The sequence below is a fragment of the Balearica regulorum genome, chromosome 10 (assembly GCF_011004875.1).
Source record: "Balearica regulorum gibbericeps isolate bBalReg1 chromosome 10, bBalReg1.pri, whole genome shotgun sequence".
NCBI lineage: Eukaryota > Metazoa > Chordata > Aves > Gruiformes > Gruidae > Balearica > Balearica regulorum.
The window spans coordinates 4,015,171-4,036,765 of NC_046193.1; the positions used below are offsets into that span (position 1 = coordinate 4,015,171).

Sequence of the window (21,595 nt, forward strand, 5' to 3'; positions counted from 1 at the left end):
CCAGCAGCATGACCAGCGGGTCAAGGGAGGGGATTCTGCCCCTCTACTCCGCTCTCCTGAGACACACACCCCCCCAGTACTGCATCCAGCTCGGGGGTCCCCAGGACAAGACAGACGTGGAGCTGTTGGAGCGAGTGCAGAGGAGGCCACGGAGATGATCCAATGGCTGGAGCACCTCTGCTATGGAGACAGGCTGAGAGAGTTGGGGTTGTTCAGCCTGGAGAAGAGAAGGCTCCAGCGAGATCTTAGAGCCCTTTCCAGTACTGGAAGCTGGAGAGGGACTGGTGACAGGGCAGGGAGTGACAAGACAAGGAGGAATGGCCTGAAGCTGAAGGAGGGGAGATCTAGATTAGATCTGAGGCAGAAATTCTTCCCTGTGAGGGAACTGGTGAGGCCCTGGCACAGGTTGCCCAGAGCAGCTGTGGCTGCCCCTGGCTCCCTGGCAGTGTCCAAGGCCAGGTTGGATGGGGCAGTGAAAATTGTAGGAGATTGGTTTCAAACAGATACACAAGTAGTTAACCCTTGGAACTTAATGCCACCAGAGCAGGTAAGCAGGAGTGTACCACCAAGTTCAAAAAGGAATCAAGCTCCTAGCAGCAGGCACACAAAAAGCTGCTAAAGAGAGCAGGCAGGCATGTGCCCTTGAAAATCTTTAATAAAACAGCTGCAGATGGCTGCCTACGACAGCAGTCTACTGCAAGAAGTGACCAGATGCTCACGCTTTCTCCAAATGGACTCTGCCATTGCAGGAGACAGCACAGTGTGCTAGATGAGCCACGAGTCTAAATCACTAAGCCACTTCTTACCTTCTTAATTACAAATAATCTCATCACATAAACACATCGAACACCACCATTAAAAACACCCCTTCATTACACCCGCTGAGCACATACAATGCTGAATTTGAAAATGCATAGCAAACCTCGTCGCTCTACACTTAATTCCATCCAACAAACAAATGCATTACACACATTATTTACCTCCAGTAAATAAGAGCACTGTATCCCAGTGTTATTTTGTGTCATCAAGAGAGTCCAGCTTTTCCCTGCTTTGTAAAGCCAAGTAAGAAACACATACAAGGCAGGACTTGATACCTAAATTTCAGTTTCACAGTCTCTCTCTCTCTCTTCTTGGTTTAACGTACCAGGGACAGATCTTGGAGAGTTTTAATTGCCAACATGCAACTCTTCCACAGGTACAAACCCGCATGTATCTGGAGCAGATTTCACTATAATTCAGCAGGTTTTCTCCATCAGACTGCCCAATGCTTGAAGCATTTTGTGTTTAAATCTCCACTAGAAGGCTGTTAGAGTTTACATCAACATGCTACAGAATCACCAAGTGCACTTGGCAAGCGAGCTACTCCAAGTCATTTAGGGAGCATAAGTAAACGGTAGCATCAGCATTACAGGACTAGCAAGTAGCCAAACATTTAGATTGAGAAGTAAAGCTTAAATACAACCTCTGAGCTACACTAATTCTCTAGAAGTCCTACTGACACAAAGAGCCAAGAATACAACTGAATTTGGGTTTATTTAATACATCGTTTAGGAAATCTAATGAAAATTACATACTTCAGATATTCAGTTTTAATGGGGTGCTGTTGGAAGTGAGCCCACAAGTGTTAAATGACGACCTCGGCGGGGGGGGTGGGTGGGTGGGGGGGGAGAAATAATAATCTAAAAAACTAGCACAAATTGAAAGATGACTTTGGGCCCAATTACATAAATTACATACAAGCCAACTCCATCAGGACAAGTTTTCTATACTAAATAGATTAAGAAACCATTCTTCTGTGTACATTATCAATTAAAAAAACCAGAATGACTTTTCAAATAAAGCAGGTCTGTATCTTAGGTCTGTTTATATCTGCCTCAATATAGCGCTTTGACTTAAAATAGTTCTTACTTTTCTCTTCCCAATAAATCAAAATTAGCTCCTTAACACATCTTTCAAGTCTCATACACACTAAACTGAGGCAACCAGTCCTTCCCATCGCGAGCAGGAAGATGTGTATATTCAGGCATTCCTGTGTAGAAGGGCCTTCAGCTGGTGCCATGTGCCAGGCACGATCAGATCGACCGGTAACACAACTATACCCAGTTCTCAGAACAGAGGAAGAGAAGTGCCAGTGCTGTGCTTCAGCCGGGCTGCGCTCTCGAAGTGAACATCCCAAAAAGGAAAATAAATATTAAGTAATACTGCAAGACACAAAATACTGAAGGACCACACACCGCCACATTTCATGCGTCAGTTAATCCAGCCAATTGATGGATTCAATCTACTATGTTACTGTAACACCATTAACATTATGAAATACTGGTAGACCTTGAATTTGTTGAAGAAGTCAATTTTCTGTTTTATTATAACCATACATAGGGGTGGGAGTTGAAGGGTAGACAAAGGTTGGATGCAAACAAGATTCTGATTGTGCATGGAGTAAAATTTCCTCAGAGAAAACCTTTCACTGGAAGTAGTTAGGAAGAGAACTCCTGAACTGGGCTAGTAAAAGGTATCAAATACTAATGAATAAATGCAACTGTGTTCTGCTGCTAAAAGCCATCTGGATTTATTACATTTTGTGAGCTCGGTCATTTGCGCACAACAACTCTATACTTTGAACAGTTCTAATATTAAAATCCATTTATTTAAATTATTTGCTATGTTCTGATGATAGAGTAAGAGTACAGATCAAAGACTACAGCTACTTCTGAAAAAGTGATGAATGAAATTTTCAAAGAATTGACAAGTGTATTTTTCAAATTCTTTTGCCAGCAACTGCATGAAATCATGTGATGTAATTTTTCTTACAGATTACCTCTGGCACCTGCAAATTTACTGGAAACACTACTTCTGGCAATAACCGAAGGTTCTAAAGCTCTGAATATGTAGGAGGCTGATGAACAAAGCTGCAAATACAGCCCAAGTAATACTACTCAGTCTGCCTGTATTCACTGAGCTCTCGAGCTCTGAACCATCCTAGTAAACAACTAGATTGATTGCTATGAAATATGATGAAACACATACTAAGCTTCAGCATCAGCTTGTTGAATTTTAAGATACATCATAAAAATAGAACAATAGGCAGTATTTTGTAAGTGTGCTTCCATAAAGGTATTTGAGTTTATAGTCACTCATCTCCCCATAAGACATAACTTTGTTTGTAGCAGCAAATGAATATAAATTAAAACCTACTTTTGTACAATCTAATTATGTAATAATTTATGAATTTTTTAGGTTCCTTTGTTAACTTTTAGCAGCTGTAGAAGCTGACAGCAAATTTTGTCAGCTATCTTTTTTTGGAAGTAACTTAAGTAAGCAAATCTCATCTCCCTTAAAATCGGATTCTGTAAAATTTACAAATCCAGTTTTCAGATCAAGAAAATATGAAAGACACTGATCTAAATTTCACAAAAATCCAAGTATTGAAATGATTAATAATAATAGCAATTCTGAAGTGCCACAACTGCCAAGTCGAAGAGAAATAATCAATAAGCTAACGTGGCAGAAAAGCCTTACAATCCCACTTGCAAATCAATCAAATTTTAATTAAAATTCCTTTAGTGCACAATTCTTAAGAATTTAAGTCGCACAGTAACTAAAAGCAAGAAGCACACAACACTGATGTAGAAGTCTTGTGCATTGAGCCATGACTCCCTTAGCCAGTGCTCTTTAGTTGCCCTCAGCAGAACTTTTAGAAGCCTGCCTTAGATGTATATTTAGGCTTGGGGAAAGATGGTATAGCTGGAGTGATACAGAATTAGAAGTTTAAGACATCCTCCACTGCTTCAGTCATCTCTTGAATTCTTTGACTGACGTGGTTGCTCTCACCAAGACAAGCGCGGTGAGTTGATCTTGCTTGGGTAGATACAGATTTTTGTTCTCCTTGGTCAAGGCAAAGTAGCTGATCTTGACAATGACAACTTGAACTAAAAAAGTTCTGTCACATTTTAAGCATGTGACTAGATCTTCTGTTACAGAACCCTCTGAAGATATCTTATTGAAAGGAAAAAAGAACCCTTAACCTACCAAGGACAGGCCTATGGTAAGGGCAATGCCATTTGTGGACAAGGGAAAAAAATATCCTTAGATACTGTACTGCCCGTGGTTATTACAATAGAAAAAGAAAGTATCTCACTGATCTTTGAAGACCTGTTTCATTGCCTTTAGAGAATGCAAAATGTTACAAACATGGGAGAAAAAAAAAATCCATTAAATGTAAAGCATCGTAACCTTACGCTTCACATACTACCAGCATGCCTTACTACAGCCTTTGGAACTGACTCTGTTATGAACGTACGTAAACTGATCTAGAAAGTATTCTGACAAATAAAAAAGACAGGAAGGTCAAAGGTCAATTATTAGTAGAAATACATTTAATAATCCAGAGGCCATTAAACAGAAACACAAACTAAAGACAGACTGCTGAACCCATCCATCCTATATTATATCAGCTCTAAGAAGTAGGAGGTCCCATGGTGATACAACACAGCAAGAATTCCTGAAGACAGAACTGAAACACAGTTCCTCTGCAGGGTCAGGTTCAGTTTCAGTGCTGTGGATGGAACTGAAGGAACTGCTCTGAACAGTGGAGAGTCCCTGCATTTCCCACCCCATTACTGTACTTGGACATAGCAGCTGTCTACTAATGTGAAAGTAGCTTGGGAAGTATGCTGGAGGTCAAAATAGGACAAAAAATTAAGTTGTAACAGTAATCGGCTTTTAGTATATCCACTACAAGCACTTAGAATACAGGAAGAGGGCAGAATTCAGAGGTTAATGAAAAGTACACCCTATGGCTCACCTCTCCAGATGTGAAGTTATCACAGGAGGGAAGGGAAGGAATTCTTTCATCAACTGTTCAGATGTACAACTACTTTGCCGTTCAATTTTTTTGGTTGGTTGGTTTTGCTCATTTAACCAGAGATTGTTTCAAATCTCTGGCATGACATGAGAAGGCTAAGCTTGCAGTTCACAGGCATTCTGAAACTGTAGTAACCCTTCTACATGAAGTCTCTTGTAACAGTTAAGGAAGTTGATTTTTTGGGGGCTTGTTAGTTTTTGTATTACATTGCACTTAACTCCTCTGACAAGGACCTTGCATTGAGGCTGTATCCCTTCCTCAGAAGTGTTTTTCATCAGGAGGTCTTGAATGGGGAAGATTGTCGGAACAACCATCTAGGTGGTTTTGTTTTACAAGAGCGCTCCTTCAGTTCTCAGCAGAGAGAAAAGCTAGCCTGTATTCTGCCTCGTTGAACTAAGAGCTACACACAAACACAACAAAATTGCATAAAGGAAGGCTTCAAGTGAAAATCCAGACAGATTAATACACAGAAATTATTGTCATGAAGTAATCCCCAATTTATAATCAAGTCTAATGCATGCATTTTGCCTAACATCAACATCAAATCAGTTCCTTTAGAATTCTGCTGTCTTAGCAAAGAGCCACTATTTGAAATGCAATTCTTTCTTCCCCAAAACACATACAATTACAATGATGAAGTCATAGCTTATCTCCCCAAAGAACACAATGAAACATCTGGGTGAAAAGTGATCATCTTCTACCCCAACAAGAGACTACTGCAGCAAGAGGAAATCAAGACTGCTCAGAAAGAACAGCGTTGCTTAACCAGTCTTCCTTCTTCCCTCACTGCCTTCCAGAGTGGTTCAGAAAGGCCTCCAGTCTTACAATGGAGATAACATTACCTCTAACTCCCTGTTCAGCAAAGCAATTATAAAGCCCCTAGCCTGCTAACACCGAGAAATTACATGTAGCATAGCTCATGATATCAAATGCATGATCACAACAGATTTAAGTGGTTAGAACCACTGGTTTGCAAGATGATTTGAAGGCCCCAACACCTAGAAAAAGGTTCAAAGGCATACTGGCATAATAATGTTGTTTTTTTCCTTTTCTTTTTGAAAAACAACACCATGGCTCATCAAAATTCATCACTGTAACTGAAACACTCTTCCTGCTAACTATTCCCTCTTACTGTTGGATTTCTCTTGTACATCACAGATGTGAAAGAAAATGCATATAAAGTCTATTTGTAATGAAATTTAATTGAACATAAAGACTAAAAAGCGCACTCTACAGTCTTAAGCAATCAAAAATAATAGACTTTGTGCCTTCACTACAACTTCTGAAATGCAGTACTGAAGTTTAAAAGATTTATTTACAGTATGAACATATAAATAAATCAAGATTATTTATAAACAAACTCCTTTTTCATTTCACTACTTAAAATACTACAGATTTTTACATGACTGACTAAAAGCAGGAAGTGCAGCCAATTTCAAGAAGTTAAGCTCAAAAATCCAAGAAGGGTTACTTTTCTTTTGAATGAAATGGCTTTTACCTGAACAAAGATTCAGAAGTAGGACAGGCTACATTTCTCTAATGGACACATATTAAAAGAGTATTGCAGCGGCATAGAGGAGCAGGTGAGTAAGAAATTGTATAGACTAACATCTTATTTATTTGACATTTTATTTCCTAAACAACATCCTGCAAAAAATCTTGACTGGTCCCCTGTTCTACCTTACATGGAGCTCCTTCTGTCCATCAACTTTCCACTCTGTCAAAACTGGTTTTAATGCCCTTTAACTGAAGGGGATCAAATTTTGGAACCCATCTCTTTGACAACATATAGTTGACTATTGTCTTATTTTCATTCAGACAATGTTTGCTTATCAAGAAAGAGAACACTTCTAATGGCCTCTTATTCCTTTGTGGTCAGTTTGAGTGATTAAATATTTCTCAATATGACAACTGACTAAGGATCATCACCCATTTACCTTCATTTTTGTACACAGTACCCATCCATATCCCCCTTCACTACAATTCTCCTTTAAATTAATTTTACCTAGCAAGTTAATATCATCAACATGGAAGGTTAGGGTTTTGTTTGTTTAGGTAACTGACATACACAATCCAGTTAAGCATCCTGTCCGTGATGTTCTTACCTCGAGTATGTACTTCTCTAAAGATTTGACATTTTCCAGAGCCTCTGGATCCTGATGGATAACAACTACTTCTTTCAAAGGATACTGGGGAAAAGAAAAAAACCAAACAAACTTTTGTCTTTTCAACCGATAATAAAGAACTTCAAATGATAAATAAAAATTTCTGAAGTATTTTATCATTGAAGTCTGTTTGCTATTCCAACTTAATTATTCCATTTTCCCAGGCTTATCTTAAAGTTACAAAGCTATTGCACATTCCCAAAACACTGATAAGTCAGAGTTCTAACCTTTACTGGAATCGTTTTTCTGTCTCTGATTACTCGTCCAAGTTCAATAACAGACTGCAAACAAGAAACGGCACTTTCAATTTTTTTGTTGATGAGATCCTCCCTAGATTAAAAAGGAAATATTATATTGCTTCATTTTCATTGTATCTGGGCAGATTGAAAACATTTTACCTCCTTCTCTGAAATTTCCTACAAGAGACTCAATTATGCCCTGTTTGGGGGAATTTGAAAAATGAACAAGCAGGGTTTTCTTCTCTCTTTGTGGAGAAGAAAATGAGGAAATAACTTGCTGAAAACAAAAAACAGAGCTATTTTTAAATCATCTTTTGTTAGCACCTCTCACAAGACGGAGGTGATGGATTGAATCATACTACCTATTCTATTAATATCCAATAAAAACTAAGATTTGCTTAATAATATCATAAGAAGATGCAATAAGATATTATAAATAGGATATTTGTAATGGCAATGAAATACCTATAATGCAACCAACTCATTGGATCTCAATTTACAATCTTTTCCAGGAATTCTAGATATTTTAACTTGATGTTTTAAACACTCTTGTCATCTTTCCTGGTTTCATCATTTTAACACCCTCCTGTTTTGAGGCAAGGCAGGGCTGGGGTTTGGTGGTGGTTTTTTTGGCTTTTCTTTAGGTTTGGGTGGCATTTTTTTGTTTTGTGGGAGTTTTTGTTTTTGAGTAAGCTGACATTCACATTTTCTTTCAAATGTACTAACAGCCAACAGTTCTGAGAATGTGGTTTTCTTGATTCCTTGAGTAGCTGCATAAATTAAGCAGCTCCTTTAAAACTGCACAAGTGTCATATTAAGACCAGAGATACTGCTTCAAAGGACAGCTGTGAATAAAATGAACAAAGTTGCTTGCTGTAACGTAAGTAGCAAAAGTACTGGGATGAAAGCCATGCATCCCATAAGGATCGTTCAAAAAACCAGAACTGGTAAAGTAAAACTTAAAGCTGAAATATCCCCGTCTTCTGCACTAGAGCGTTGGTTAAGATGCTATTACCAATTTTGAAGCTTTTGTTCTTCCAAAAGCCAGTCTCCGGGATGGTCCTCAAAAAAACCCTTAGAAACATGTAAATTGTGAAATAGAAAATTTTGCTCCCAGAAAGGTTCATATAGTATAATGTGGCAGTATTTGAATATTACTTGCCATTACTTAATGACACTGTGGAGCCACAAAACGAGATAAGTCTTCATACATGGCATACGCATCCACAAAATTTAATGCAACCAATCTGTTCAGACACTAAGTAACCAAGTAATACCTCAGCGGGGTTTGTAACAGGTATTGAATCAAGTTCAGCTGTGAAAGTGGACAAGTCCATTAGCTTTATCTGTACATACCCATCATACTGTTGAAGTAGTATTTTCTAGTAACTGCACCCAAAAATGTCTCTTATTATTAACTGACAATATTGTCCTTATGCAGCCATCAGAAAAACAGTCAAAGAAAAATGCAGTGATGTGCTTAGCAACTCAAGGTGAAACTCTAAAGCTTCAACAATAATTGAGTTCTGAAAATATCTCTTTTTATCTGACAGAGGGAACAATTAATACATAGGGGATCCAGTGAATTACACAAACTAGTAGCAGACAAAAATCCAAACAAAGTGCAAGACAAAAGAGGAAAGCTCTGCAAGCCACTCACATCATGTGTTTGCATGATGCAGCAGCAAGTCAGTTAACGCTAACAGGAATAAAAAGTGACTAAGCCACTTTTAAATGCTCATGCTAAGCCCATGCCTCAACTGAGTTCCTGCAAATAGCTCACTATCCTTCCATTGCTCCATTCTACAGGAGCTCAAAACTAGTTCTGATAGCTCACTGATGAGTTTTGCATTCCTTGATTACATATTCTTTACAGCACTTTCCCAGGGAACAGAAAATCAGCACTATCATTATGTCAATCTCAAACTCCTTGCAGTAACTCTCATTATTAAAGCCATCAGAAAGAACATACACCTTCCTCAAAGGATATAGTATCCATAAAAGAAACATTACTTGAAGGTTTAAATTTTTAAACTGGCATGTAATTTATCAAGGTCAGGTCCCTTGTCCTTGAAGGTTTTCAAACTGAGCTGCAATGCAAAAGGAAAGTTTGCTTCTATTCAGTGACTAACAGCAGGCTGTAGTGCAGGTACTAACTAATCCACTAACGGAGCACCAAGGCACTAATGAGCAACTGATTGCCTTAATACTAGTGTCTGCCTTGGCTGGACAAAAAAACCAAAACCAAACCGAAACAACTTCAGCTGTCAAGTTCTGCCTGGGATGAGTTGATACTACGGATAACCCAAAGCATACGTGCAGTACAACCACCATGGACCCAAACCTTTCTGGGACACACTGGCACTTGCACAAAACCTCACCCAAAGCAATGATCTGTCTGGAAAGCTGGCTCTCATATGATGTATCCTCTTACAAGGAAGTGGCAAACAAACTCTGGACAATGGTCTAAATTCTTGATCTGAAGACAAAAGAACTCACTCTGCTGGCTCCATATGTGGTCCACACAAAACAATAATTCTAATCCACATGGGACCTGGCATCAGCATACACTAAGAATGGCCTAGAGATGGGAGGATGCACACATTCTTGCAACCGTACAGCCCACAAGGAAGTTTTATAATCCTTTTGGGCCCTTCATAGGCATTATAGCTTCTGGTCAGCACACGTTTTGAAAAGTAAGAAGGACATTCCTTGCTCACCATAAGCGGGAAATGTTTTTTTTCCTAATTATTTTCCTTCCTATGTTAAATCCTTTAATCTAGTACAAGTCTACTGGCTAAATGTGGAGGGAAAAGAAAACTCTCAACTAACTTTGAGAGTGGGGTGTGAAGTGTATTGCTAGTGAAATGTTCTCCTACAGCAAAGAGATTAAGATCAATCAGAGTTTAATCAAAACTTAAACATTTTTTGCTTATAGGAAAGAACACGTTAACTATCATCCTAAAATTCTTCCTGAGGCAAAAGAATATTCACATTATTAAAGCAGCTTGTTTTCCTGTTATGCAAAACAGTTTTAAACACAAGTAAGTGAAGAAGCACTGTTCTGTGGAAAGAAAAAAACAAAACACACAACAAAAACCCAACCAAACCAAACCCCACATAGCAGCTGTCTCTTACCTCACTTGCGGAAGCATGAGGTAGTGGATGCTTTCAGTATTCTTTTCCTGAACTGAGGTTGGATCAATAAGTGTCTTCAGATTCTGGTACATCAGCTCAGTGATAAATGGAGTATATGGTGCCTGTAATGTTGCATTCAATCATCTTTTTTTTTTAATGGTTTGTACACTTTGAATCAGTAATACGTATGAATTACATAAGGACAGTTCAGCAAAAACAATGCTTACACAGTGTCTTCAATGCAGAACTGTGACGTTATTCAAAATGCAGACTGAAGTAAATGATGAAGTCACTACTACTACTACTTCACCTCCTTCCTGCTACTTACATGTTACTTTTGGGCATCAGATAAGAAATCCTAATGTCTCTTCATGAGTCAGGTGATATTTGCATTCTTTATAGTACCATGGGTCAGAGAAGCAAATAAAAGGGGGAGGTGGAAAATGAACTGTGGTACACAAATCAGTAGCAATATGTTTTCAGTCTCTGTACTCCCAGTTTCTACACGGTCCGCTTAGGCACAAAAATGCATGCTCTTAGATTAACTACATTAAAAATGTCAAATAGTTATAGTGGGCTGTAATTCCCTTACCATAAGTCTGCACATGGAGAACAAAACACTAAACAAGGTTTCCAAGGCCATAATGCAGTCTTCAGTCCCATTCTCACCCTATTTGAAGAATTCACCAAGAAAAACAAATAACTGCAATTTCAGTATCAGTAAGTGCACTTCAATAAACATCAAATATTTCCTGCGTTAATGCAAAAAACTGGTTTTCCAAACTGTATTCATTTTGCTCAATCCCATCCAGCAAGTGACTGAATTACTGAACATTTTGTTTCTTTGGTTTTCCTCTTAAAGCAAAGAGGAGGGAAAAAAATGCCATTAAATTCTCATTCCCACTATCAGGTACAAATTGATCATATTTAAAGCACAACATAAAGATCTTGTGTAACGCCATGAAGCTGCTATGGATTAAATTAACGTAGACCACTAGGAACTTGTTCACAGTACAAGATTGCAGAAGTAGATGCCTACCTTTAGTCTTCTGCGATTCATTCTAACATACCAGTTGGTCAGAATATCAACAAACTTCACTAATCGAGGGACTACAGTGTACAGCCTGTAAGCTAGAAGGAAAAAATGTTTACTGTAGTTAAGATCTGCCCTCTGCATCAAGCTCCACACTTAAAGAAACCCATTGTTGTTTGTAGCTCTGGTATTAAACATAAAACTTGAGCAGAAGCACGTATGTTAGTAAGATCAAAAAAAGTGATTAGACATACTATTATGTTAAAACCCTATTTTGAAGTTGCACATGTCATCCATTCTCATGCTTCAAGACAAAACACATCTACCACCAAATTGTTCCCCTAATCCTACATGCATTATGGAAGCCTTATGCTTTTATCTGACTCGTAAAGAGGATAGTGGATAAGAGACTATTAATCACAAAGGATTTGGCAAATCCTAGATTTGCACATGCTGTAAATACAGCCAAGTCACTAGAAGTTTAACAGAAATTAATTGAACAGAAATTGTAGAATCATACAATAAAATTTTATTATCAATTACTGCCAACGTTTTCTTTTTTGTTTGCCAGATTTAAAATGAGACACCTCTTTCAATCAATTCTCCCTGAATTACTTGCAATTTTTTATTCTTTTTCTAAGTAACACAGTAGGCTAAGAGAATGTTGTAAAGTAACAGCAAGCCTGACGAGGTAAGAAGATAAACATAGCTGTATTTTCAAGTTCTGTGTAACTTAAAAGCATGGAGGACTGCCAACATGAAAAAGAAGGTCATCATGAGCATCACTATGCAACTGGGAAAACAAATTTCAGTTGTTTGCCAGAATATTGGGGGTTGGGAATGGACCTTAAATAGAACTCACTTTTCCAAGGAAAAAAATTGTATATAGCTTCTCTAAAAGTGAAGAGCTTTTTGATCTCTATTCTGAATCAGTTTCGTTAATCAAGCAGCTACTGAATAAAATAGATCTTTGCTTTAAAAGCTTCACTACACTTTTCATTGCATTTTCTAAAATAGAAGTGTTTTTAAGAGGCAGAGTACTGGTATTTAAACCTAAAAAGGAAATGCTCAGAAGATTTATGCCATGGTGGGGAAGATATTTACGTGGGAATTTGTATTCCTAAAAAATTCCCAGCTCTCTTCTAGCTAAGCATTATCTAGTTAGGAAACTGATTAAAAACAATCAAAAACCCTCAAAAAACCCACTGTTCAGGGACAGTATATCTTTAACAAGAGGTTCGAGTTAGCCTGGAAACATGCATTTCTCCCCTCAATAGCTGTAATCCCAGTTCATAAACCAAATTGTGAAATCTTACTTTTTCATGACTCAAGAAAAAGGCATGCATGTACATCAAACCACAGCCACACACACACACACTTTTCTTTCCATTTCGGTCATCATGAGAAAAGCTGTTTTCTAAAACGATTTCTTGTAGTGGGCACTTCTAAGCAGAAAAAAAATGCATAACAACACTTATTGTTTTTAAATATGGACTTTTAACCTCCCTTAAACCACAAAGGATTACTTGTCCTGTTACATTCCGTATCTTCCCAATGTCTTACTACTTGCCCTATTTATCAAAGGGCCCAAATCCCCAAAGTTTCCATCGTAAAAGATGAGGTTTAATGGACAAACTATACTAATGTTCAATAGCTAATACTTCATTTGGATAAGCATGTTATTATCAAAGCACTACACCAGCTGGTCCTGAAGGGGATACTGGCACACATCTACCTAACTTGCAGCACTTCTGAAGAGAGCACTTTTACAGCTCCAGTTTCAGGCACCTATTAAACCAGAAATAATACAAATAGCAAAAACCCTCTTACAAACACAAATGTGTATTGTTCAATACAGCTAATTTTTGCCAATGTTCCATGAATAATTGAAGTGACACTGTTTTCTCCCTTTCTGTAATTGCAGATGTTCTAGGAAGCCAAAAGCTCTCTCCAAGCCAGGATTAGCAGAGGGTTTGTTAAACCTTTCTGAAGTTTTTCTAGGCTCTCTACAGCATCCCAAAGCTGGAGCGCGCACAGGTACGCTCCCCTTCCCAGCCTCAGTCTATTCAAGGGAGGTCAATACTAAACTGGCAGGAACTCCATTTAGGCTGAAATACTGCTGGCTATTCAAGCTACTAGTAGAAACTGGGGCAGAATTAACATAAGTTTTACTTAATGGCAGCATTTTTCTAGAGGCAGGCAATCGGTGTAAAATTTAGCTCCACTATAAAATACACTTGATTAAATGAAAGAAGCTAAGCTCAATTGCAACATTTTTCTGGTTAGCGGTGTCTCCTTGCCACTTAGAGTTTCAAGCCTGAGTGTCCTTACACACGATCACGCACATGGTTGCAGGAACAGCACGCTACAGTGCGGACTGGGCCATTTCTTTGACAGATAGTGCTCAAACAGTCCCTCAGCACCACCACCTCTGCTATGTTTTAGACATGGAAGAGACAACACATTTTTAATGCATCTTTGCAGGTAACAGATTTGTATGGCATTAGTTAGTGAACGCAATCATTTATTTTTGCTCACATCACACTACATCTACAATAGCTTCTAAATTTATTTTTTTCATTGTTATTATTATTTTCAAAATCTTGGCTTCTAAAATGAAGCATGTGTAATGTATTTATCTCCTTTACCCAGCACTGGAGGTTATCAGTCACCATTATAATCTTCCTTGCCTCTTCCTGACATTATTCCTACTTCAAGTCATATGAAGCAGGAAATCTTTTTTAAAAAAATCCAGAACTATTTTTTAGAAAGGATTAGTAGACTATCATGTCACAGTACACAAATTTACTGCATCTCATTATCTATCTGACTGAATTCAGACTTTATGCAGAAAAATAAACTGAAAAATCATCTTTATTAATCACTTCCAAGTGAGATGTGTCACTCATTTGATGAGCACATCATGTTATATTCATCTAATGCAAAACAATAGCATTTAGTATCAATACTACAGTCTTGATAGTCTTTACATTGTCATTCTCCAACAGAAATTTTCTTCTCCTGCTTCAAAGGATCTCTTGCTTTGTAAAGATGTCAGCTGATATTATATTTTATTAGTTCCACCTTCCTCTTAGAAATCCAGAGGAGAAAATTCAAGTTTTCACCCCTGTGATCATCTTCCTGCAAATATTATTTCTGTTTAAACTGTGCACTAATCCAAGATCCCAGGTACACATTCACAAATTAATTTTCCACTGTCCCTCAAAATATTTTCCTCTCTACATGCAGCATGTAAACTTGCATAGGCTCTGCATATTTCCGTTTGGCAACACATGAAACTCAACACACACCACCACCAAATTTCAAGGATAAAACTTCCAGAAAGAAGCCATCTTTTCATCAACAACAGACAGCTTTTATCATATTCCTGGGTTTGGTAGCTTGAGGATTCCTTCTTCCTTTAATGAAGTGTTCTTAGATGACCTCACCTGAATATTGTTATTACCAAAGTGACCTGCGTTATCCACTGTAGCAAGATAAACTCATCTTACTGGTCTTGTTGAGAGTGAACATCGTGCCAGTCCAAGAGGGGGAAATATAAGAGATGGCTGAAGCAGAGGACTGTCCTGTGTCCTCATAAGCTCAGATCTGGCATTTAGCTGCCTCCTCATTATCTATTATCCCACTAATACCTTCTTTCCCCAAGCCTAAGCACAACTGCGGAAGGCTTCTAAAAATTCTTCCAAGAAGATAACTGGCATAGGGGTGGTGTTTGCTTATTCCTAATCAGGGCCTACAATGGCAAACACCACCCTCTTTCCAATATCTAGGTTTCTAGTGCCCATAAAGGCACCAAAACCTCTTCAAATCCCACTGTGACTTTATTTACAAATTTTAAGTTTACTGAATCAGATTAACTACTTCAGTGGCCTCTTGCAGCACCTTCTCTTTGCAGTTAATATTGTCTTAATATAATGTGAGCACGCAGAGGTATGGCATAATGAAAGAGACAACATGCAGGAAGAAAAACCAGGAGAGCATCTTTCAATAGCTACACAATATCCTAATGCTATTCCGTCCTGCTGCACAGACTCCCAATATGATTACAAAGAAAGCCTCTCCATGGAACCATGCAGGAGAAAATTTATTCCTCATGCTCGTGTAACTCAAAATTTTTTTATTCAGTGACAAGAGCACTGCCCATTTTATCTTTTTTTTTTTTTTTTTTTTTTACAGCTTCCCCAAATTCTATTTGGCTTCCTTTTCATGGCTGTCTTTCAGTTACTATTATAATATTAATTGCTCCGAGCACTGTAGAAGACGTTGTTACAGCAAAAGCTACATCACTGAGCTCATAGTATTAGCCATGACAAAAAACACCTCATCACTTTTTGAAGTCTCATGAACAAGCATAGCAAAATCCATATTAACACCCATGAAAACAGCATTCCATGTATTATGGTAGCTGGTCAAATATTTCCTTCCTTTTTTCTGAACTGTAAGTCTCATGTGGAATCTGGAAATCTCTGGATGAAATGGCCAGTTCTCTAATCATAAATTGAACACCCGTACACACACCCAACCAAACATGTGCATACCTGCCATTTCAGCTTTGAAGAACTGAATGAGTGACTGGGTGAAAGAAAGAATCCATTTATCCATGATGTTATTGCTCTCCTTAACTGTGTTCTCATTGTAAAGGAATTCTCTTCCCTCATCCTATCATCAACATAAAAAACACAAAATGCATTTTCAGGTCATAAGGGTATATATTCAAACCTCTATATCGAACTACCTGTCACCTTTACTGTGTTACACTGGTTTCTTAAGAGAAAACATTAAATTCCAGAAACACGTAGGAGAAATAGCTAAGGAGAACCTGCCTCCCACTGCTCTTGATTTCACCACACCATACCTTCAACTACAAAGGAGGCCAGCTATTTGGGTCTGTTAGAACAGACAGAAGTAGTACAGCACATGGCGGTATGCAGCCCTTCTTTCCCTGTTTGCAGTGTAAGTCATAGCTTCCACACACAGGGTGGAACTCCTGATTTTACCTAACTCTCATCTAGGAGGATCTGAAGCATTTACAAGAAATGTACTATGAAGATGAATTCTATTTGGAGAAAGGGCATATAAACAATAGCATTGTTTTTTAAGAGCATGCGTCAATTTGAACAGATTAAAACATAGGAGAAGGTAACAACCCCAAATGAAAAAAAAAAGAGGTGGAATTTTTAGGCATCCAACATGCAAAGAATGGACTTCCTTGCTTTCCAGAATACTGGTGTTTACACCCGTCTGAAAAATTTCACAACACTTTGCTGATTCTGCAGGGCAGTGCAAGACCACAAGCAAGCACACTTGTTAGTGCCTACAGTCTGACTCTTCTCCATGTAAGAACGTTCTTACAACTGGTTGAAATCAGAGGGATTGCTTATTTTTTTCAGATTTACAAACAGTATTTAACATCTGGTTTGGACTTTCTCTACCCTGAGAGTCCAGATGAAAAATCTGTTTGGATTATTCAACCCAGTAACTATGCATCCCTTACGTAAGTACAAAGGAGAAGATTCTTAGGAAAGAAATGCATCTGCACACCCTGAAGTGCAGTAATCCTAGTGTGAGGTCAGTGATCATTTAACCAACTACAATTATCGTGGTAATTACGGTAAGCATAAAATTATTATTAGACTTCATCCAGGGCACTAGGACTGTGGTTTCTCTCTCGCAGGAGGCAAAATACTAGGAACAAGTTGTTTAAGCCTACGTATGAAATCTAATTTAAGCACTATCGCATCCAATAGAACATTCTTTTACCTAATATGGTGCATAGGAATGGTTTCGCTACCTATTTAGAAAGAAAAATTGCATCCGCTGAATTACCAAAACTATCTGCTTAAGCACCTGGATTTTCCACTGGGGTCTTCCATCCCTGATTTGGCTGATCTTGCAAGATTTAATGGGATCATAGCAAAAAGCTGCAAAGCACACTTTAGATAATTCAAAGGTCAAACACAAAAAAACTGAAATGTATTTTGGGAGCAATGTGTAAGTTTGTCTGATGAATGCTGTCTAGGGATGCTGAGAAAAGATTCGTTAAATATTAGGATCTGAAGTTACCAGACTTTCTTCCCAAAAGAGGTTGTTAAAAAGATAAAACCATTTATTTAAGTCAGCTATTTACTGTACTATTTATTGAAGTCAGCTGCCTTTATTGCTTCAGATGGCAGCTCTCCAAAGCAATTAGGCTGCTACTGTAATTTCATGCGTAGTGTAAGGTTTGAACTTTTTTTGCTTAGTTCCCACTCTCCCATAAAAATCTGCACTAACAAGTGGTAACCTTCTATCGTTAATCTTATCTGAAAGATTAAAATTGGTTTCAAGAGAAGCTATATAATATACACATAAAATCTTCAATTTAAATGAAAAATAACCATAAGAAAGAGATTTTAATCTTGCTTTCATTCTGAAAATGTAGAAACTCATGCCACTCATCCAGAACTTTTTAGTAGACTTCAAGTGTAACCTACAAGTCTAAAGCATTATTGCAGATTATTTACTTTCCATTTCATTTCTTCATTTTTTTTTCTAAGCTGTATTTAAATTCAACTTATAAAAGAATTAACTGTCATGTTACAGAAGGCAATCTTTTTGCCGTGGTTAATGTATTCAGTATCAAGTATTCCCAAGTTAAATGTTTTTATGTAGATTCATAATTAAAGTTACACTAAATGAGTTAGCTCAAGAAATTGTCATAGCAGACACTACTGAAAATAACTTTCTTTTCATTACTTATTTACAGTTCTATTTGTGTTAAATGCTATTCCGGAATGTTCTCAGTGCAGAGAAACTTGCACTCCAGGTGCCACCCTCCGACAGCACCCTTCCTGTGAAATAACCATGCCTGGCTACATGAGGTGGGGTAGCAGCAAAGAAAAAGCAGCAGCACTCGAGGCAGTATTAGTAACAGCTACTGCCTCCACACTACTATGCAAACACTGATAAGACAATTACTAGAAAGCCAACAAGGCTTAGTATGGACATTTCAGAAGGATTCCCTCAAGTGCATGCGGTACCTGGTTTTTAACTGGTGTTCCCAGCAAGGTGACTAGGAGGAGATAATTGCTTAGTATTTGTTAACCCTGCAAACTCAAAGTCCCTATACTGTCCTCTAATTTCAGGAGTATGAATGCAATAGCATTTATCTCAAATAAAAGGGAATCGAGAGCACCCTAATCTGAGAAATGACAGCTCTTATATCTTGACAGCCTGTACCTTCCACTCCTCTTTTCTCTATAAGGGGAGGCTTGGTCAAGAAGAGAAAGATGCAGGGTGATTGGCTTTATACAAGAGGGTACAAACAGCAAGTACCATCGAAATTAACAGCAAGCATACACAGCCTGATCTAACTTTGAAGTCAGCCTTGCACTGAACAGGTGACCTCCAGAGGTTCCTTGCAACCTCAATTTCTCTACGATGCAAATTTGCTCTAACAGTGGAAAACACACAAAGCCCTTCCACTTTGCTTTTCCATACTCAAGAGATCTGTACCTTATGTTGCAGGATCTGCACATTCTGAACAAGAAAGCGATATGCATTGTACCAGGGCAGGAAGACATCCTTCAGTATATCCCTTACTCCTTCCTCCTTAAATCTGAGATTTTCTGCTCTTACCACAGGAGAATTGATCAGATACAACCTGCAAAAGAATAACACAATACTTAAAAGCTTAAAGCTGCATACAGTAAACCCTAGAGAGCTGCACAGCAAGAGAAAGATACCCAAGGAAGCAGTTTCACACTAAGAACTCTATGGAGAACAGTACTGTAAGCATGTAACATATTGAACATACGACAGTTTACTTCCTAGTGATTGTTTTTATGCTACTGCATATGGAATTTGAATTAAATTTAACTTTTCTTTTTTTACTCTAGAAGTTAATTGAAGTGATAACACACACTCAGATGCTATCACAGTATAAAACAAGCAGTGGATACATGGAATCAGTGTTCATCTTTAAAACAGTACCTATTATTTCAGGAATATTTTGAATTCTTTAACAATGATACAGTACCTTTCTACTCAGTCTAGTTCATTTCCTCAGTTATAAAAAGCTTTAGGTCCATTGCAAACATAGCAGTAAGGAGTAAGGCAAAGCAGGCAAATGGGAGTAAAAGAGAAGAAATTAACATTTTCAAGAAAAATAGCCCAAGAAGAGGACAAAGGATGTACCCTCCTACAAATACAAGCATGCCTCATCTCCTGAAACAGCTCTGAAAGAGCCAAGCAGAGGATTCAGGTGACGCTGACTACTTATATCAGGAGCAGCCCCTCAAAGAATCATGCCTGCCTCAGCCAAAGGGGTTCATCTACACATGAAATCCACCCTGTCCAGGGAGATCCTCTTCAGGTCAGTCTCTCTCAAGCTAGCAGTTCCTCATTTCAGAGAGGAAGACATGTCTCCCAGCTTCCTTGCTGGCTGTGAGTTCACACAAAAATAATCTTCATACTTTATTCCATCTTACTCCCTAAACAAATGTTCTGTCTACAGAGACAAACTGGTATCAAGTTAACTCAAAAAAAAAGCAAATCTTACTCAGGTATCAAAAAAACTTGATTACAAACTTGATTTAGATGCATTAATTTAATTTTCCAAATATGAAAAACAAACTTTTTTATTGTAAAGATTGTGGCATTTCTCAATAGAAATTTATTAACTAATTTTCTCACATTTTATCAACTTTTAAAATCATGATTCTAAACTAATATATTTTTACAGGCACTTCCTTTAGGAGGTTTTAAAATCTTAATGGGGTTTGACACAGCACAGTCAAGAACACCAGACCATAAATTCTTCAGGAGAGGGCTTCTTGCATAAAAATGAATACATAAAAATAGAGCTGCCAGAGTAAACAGACAGTAATGCAGCACAGAAATGGGCATTTACAGTACTGTGTTGAAGGAAAAAAAAAAGAAAAAACAAAGTATTTTTAAATGTGATATCTGGATTCAAATTATAGATTTACAAAAGTACAGAGCAATTAAGCATGATAATGAACTAGTAAGCCCTTAAATGAAACTAAAATTTATAAATATATATTTAAACCAAACCTCCAATCACAATTATTTCTGTGCTTATTACTCATTACTTATTTCAGAAGTCAAACATAGCTTTGCCCCGAATACGAGAACTAGTCTGGCCCTAATGTACGCTGGGATACTCCGGGTCTTTTACCAGTTCGGGACTTACCTAGAACAATGATCACTTCAAATTGCCTCCATCGTTTTCCTCCTGAGGAGGGAGTGATGCAAACTAACCCGAACTGTAAAGGATCCACTAAATTGCTCCTTTGCACCCACTGCAGAATCTATGAGAAGTCATCTTAAAATAGCTCTTAGGATGAAAAATTAAAGAAAATGTAGCTCTCCAAGGCTACAGTTGTTTGGGGGGTTTTTTGCTTTGTTTTTTTTACCCTAGCAGCACTACGCTGCCTTACAATATGTAAATGTTAAAAGAATACTAATTTCCTGAATTATTCCAATGTAAAGATACTTACACCTATTATATGGAAAGAGAAACAACACACCCAATAAAGGAAGAGTTCTATCAATTTAGTTATACCTAGTGATATTACCCATTAAGCAGAAAATAAAGGGTTCCTCAAAGCATGCCAGTATTATCAAGTTTTCCAACAATCTATGAGAAACACTAAAGTTACCTCCTTTTCATCTCTAAAACAGTAGTCTGTGGCATTATGTTATTTCTTCTGCATTTTAAGAACAGATTGAGAGAGGAATGTAACACATCACTTCTAACAGCAGTTCTTACCTCAGGATACATGAGAGCAAAGGGCTTATAAATATTATGACCTGCAAATTCTCCTTCTGACATACTTCAACTTTGACACCTATCCAACCCAAATCATAGGTCTTAGGAATACTGAAGTAAGTTTAACTGGTTTTTACAATTTTTACAGATTTCACACAGGATTCAAGTTTCAGGGAATCTGAAGTTGGGTTGTTAAATTTACTGTGCTTTTACTTCTTCTGTTTGCCCTTTCCATTCAATTCCAACATTCACTTAAACAAGTTACATGTATATTTTCTGCTGATCTATTTATCAAGCTACTGCTGAGAATGCTTCAAAGCTGTAGTTAAAAACAGCACATATATGTTCTGCAAAAGCTAAAGC

General features: G+C 37.8%; 1 protein-coding gene across 4 annotated transcripts in view; it reads right to left on the minus strand.

Moving 5' to 3' along the window:
* Positions 1-21,595, minus strand: part of IARS1 (isoleucyl-tRNA synthetase 1) — a 108,944-nt gene that overhangs the window by 19,221 nt on the left and 68,128 nt on the right. For all 4 annotated transcript variants that reach the window (XM_075762777.1, XM_075762779.1, XM_075762778.1 and 1 more), the window contains 7 exons: positions 18,955-19,102; positions 15,999-16,119; positions 11,446-11,537; positions 10,999-11,076; positions 10,407-10,528; positions 7,257-7,359; positions 6,970-7,053 (listed from right to left, as the gene is read on the minus strand). In XM_075762777.1, coding sequence (XP_075618892.1) covers positions 6,970-7,053; positions 7,257-7,359; positions 10,407-10,528; positions 10,999-11,076; positions 11,446-11,537; positions 15,999-16,119; positions 18,955-19,102 — 748 coding nt within the window. The remainder of the gene's footprint in view (positions 1-6,969; positions 7,054-7,256; positions 7,360-10,406; positions 10,529-10,998; positions 11,077-11,445; positions 11,538-15,998; positions 16,120-18,954; positions 19,103-21,595) is intronic.